Genomic DNA, 3,439 nt, shown 5'->3' with positions numbered 1-3,439 from the left:
TCACCTCAGTTCATCTGCTGTCGTCTCTCGCATCACAATCCAGACACTTGTTTACAGCTGTTTTGTCTTGTAAACGCTGCTTGATCTGATTCACACCAGAACACCTGTTTCTGCAGTATTATGCATTATGGACTCGGATTTTTATTAAAAAGGTCTCGATGTATTTGTTTCTTACAAAAACCCAGCTTGTGGATATATATGTTTTAAACAGAAGGCTTTGGGTTTCATTACACAATGAATAGCAGCCAGCAGGACTGAACAGCATTGGTTTATTTATAAATCATTTACAAAGTAAAAATCAGCTCATCTTACAGGACACACGCCTGCTTCAAACGATACATTGTATTTCATCAACGCGGTTTCCATAGCAACCCTTGTTATTCTCGCTGATAGACAGCATCTATCCTCAGTCACATTAATAATGTTCAGTGTTCAAGTACAGAGCTCAGCCAGCAGCAGTAGTCATTAGAGCTAAAGAACACCTTGAAAAACATCTGCATAAAAGACAGAACTGTCAGTACAACAGATATAAAATCATGCAAACTGACAAAAAGCAAAAAGAAGAAAGAATCTGTGGTTCAGAAGGGGTGTGTTTGCATCACGCTCGCGACAGCAGCTCCTGCGCTCGGCTCTTGGCAGCAGACGTGGCGTCCTGCAGGTAAATCCAGGTGCTGTTGGTGAAGGATCTCAGGTGCTTCTGTAAGCAGTGGAGAGACACCTCGCCGCTACAGACACACAAAACATCAACTCATTTCACATATCAGCCAATCAGAACACTGCTTATGAGAGGTTCTAAACTATTTATCCGTCCTAAATAGTGTTTGAAAACAGAATTAGTATGTTCCAAATCATAGTGTGTTGAAAAGAGTATAGTCTACTACTACTAGTGCAGATCGATGCACACTATAATGGCTAATATTGCCCACACATTGCGCGGAGGACGAGGATTCGGTTAGAACTACAAACTACAATCATGGCAGTTATGAGAGACCAATGGATAGGGGTTTGACTGATAAATAATGTCCAACCTGATTCAAAAATATTAATTTAAATGTTATGCACGTTATTTTTCATCTGCAGCAACCCCACCAAAGACGTTATTTCCCAGGTTTCTGTGTTCTCGCTGTTATACGCTCGGGGGGGCTATCACGTATCTCCTGAATGAGTCTAGAATCACTCGATCAAAAACACAGAAACCACTGATCTCATATATGAGCATATGCATATGAAAAATAATGCGATCATCAACACTAACCGCATATAAATGAAAGCGGACTAATGTTTGAGAGTCAAATGTGGATCCAGAAAGTGTTGAAGGCCTGTGAAGCTTTAGGAGACTGATGAAGACATCTACTGCAGCTTTGCTCTGATAATATTACTGAATATGATCCAGATGGAGTATTGGATTAAAATCAGATTTTCTCAGCTTTTTGCTTTTAATCAAACCTACCTACATTCAAGTGTTGATTAAAAAAACAAAGCTTTTTGTTTGAAAGTAGAGGGTCTGATCTTTATTTTGATGTATTGCATGTTCAGATATTCATACAACAAAATATTTTGGGGGTCATGAAATATTAGTGAAAATCTGCAAAAACGCTGGCGGAATGAAGAGAGTTCTCGGCCTGAAAGACCTGTGCCTCTTCATTTCTCTCCGATACAGTAGGAACTTCTATTAAATGAAATGTGAATTTGGTTAACTGTGATGAGATGATTGACAGGGCAGTTATGCAAAGATGCAGTTATGATGAAGTAGTATGTCCCAAAACATGTATTCTGCTACATACTGAAAAGTATGAACTTTTTCTTCACAAAAACATGCTTTTAGGGGATAGTATAAGTAGATGAACTGGGTGTTTATTATGAGTGCTTCAGAGGACCTCGACTGGTGTTGTATGTGTTTGTGATGTGTTGTGTGTGACTGACTTGCAGGACTCTTGCAGGCTCCTCCAGACGCTCTGCAGCGCTGCGGTCAGATACTGCATCGCCGGGACGAGGACGTGCTCCTGGACGTACAGCAGCAGCTGCTTCACATACTCCACCAGCTCAAACACGCTCTCCGGAGTGTTCGCTTGGACCTGAGGAGTGTTAACATGAGCACAAACATCAACACAGACCACGATTACTAACGCCAACGAAAACCATAAAACACTGTTAGAAGAATAAACTAGGGATGCAACGAAACCATTTATTCAGATCCGATCCTGAAAATCCTGAGTATCTGCCGATACCGATCCAATCCGATACCAGCGCAGTTTTTTTTTAATACTTGTGTCTGTGTGTGTTACTCTTTCGTGTGTGAAACACAATCTACTACATATCGACTTCATTTTAATGAAAAATAACAAATGAAAAAATATATAATCAATCTATGACAAAAATACTATTATAAACTTTATAATACAGCACAAGATACTCTAGAAAAATCATGGGTGCACAATCATTTGATAAAACCTAGTGAAACATTCTTATTTACAATTAAAAGTGAATAAGTGTAGGACTAAATCTGGTGAAATGATACACATTGCTCTTTGAATTGTTGTCAAATACATTCATGAAAAAACAAGCAAATACATTTATATATAAATATATAGGCTACTATAAAATTAAAATGCATTTCTTTTAAATCGATAGCACAGTAATGAAGGCAGCAACATATGATCGATAGGACAGAACAAGAAAGACTGTTAATAATCTTTCATGGAGCAAAAGTATTATAAGTAAAGTTCCCATATAGAGCAGCAGAAAGCGTTTATGAGCATCTCGTGCTGAATGATGCTCTTGAAGCGTCACGGAGTCACAGCACAGCTCTCTGAGTCCACATAGAAACACTCAAAGTACCAAGAGAAGAGATATTGATGCGTAGTGTATTCAATCTGTGTAAGTTTATCAAGCCTTTTCTATGAACAGTTTTAAAGCTCAGTAACGGTGCGCTCGTGAAGAGAGTTTGACTGTAGAAACCGAACGAGACACAGCTTGATCGCTGAATGGAGCGGCGGAGAGAAGAGTTTAAAGACTTAAATATTCATCTGTACCTCAGATTAAACTATGGAACAGCTTCAGAACACCTGAGATATAGTGCACGGAAACTTTATGCTGCTTTATAATGTTTTTGTGCCTTTCGTGGGGCTCAACAATAACAGAATATTATACGCACAATATCAGATTTGGATAAATACGATAAAAATTGAAATTCAATTATTAATAATAAAAATAAATGTAAATATATATTTTTTATTATGTAGATATTTTGAATGGAAAATAATAACAATAATAATAATAATAATTAAACTTAGCAATTATTATTAAATTCAAATATTTATATAAAATATATTTATTTAATATTAAATGTGAATTTCATTTTAATAAATATTAATATGAACAATTTTGCAATAATTACTATTAATACTCAACTAAAACATTTGAATTAATAAATAATAAT

General features: G+C 36.6%; 1 protein-coding gene across 1 annotated transcript in view; it reads right to left on the bottom strand.

Moving 5' to 3' along the window:
* Positions 1-225: 225 nt before the first annotated feature.
* Positions 226-3,439, bottom strand: part of LOC306858458 (transmembrane protein 214-B-like) — an 18,439-nt gene continuing 15,225 nt past the window's right edge. Inside the window, exons 15-16 of the mRNA XM_079399018.1 lie at positions 1,924-2,075; positions 226-725 (exon numbers count right to left, since the gene is read on the bottom strand). Of these exons, the coding sequence (XP_079255144.1) occupies positions 599-725; positions 1,924-2,075 (279 nt within the window). The 3' untranslated portion in view covers positions 226-598. The remainder of the gene's footprint in view (positions 726-1,923; positions 2,076-3,439) is intronic.

Source organism: Barbus barbus (genome assembly GCF_936440315.1).
Source record: "Barbus barbus genome assembly, chromosome: 39".
Classification (NCBI taxonomy): domain Eukaryota; kingdom Metazoa; phylum Chordata; class Actinopteri; order Cypriniformes; family Cyprinidae; genus Barbus; species Barbus barbus.
This window is presented reverse-complemented; position numbering and strand designations above follow the sequence as displayed.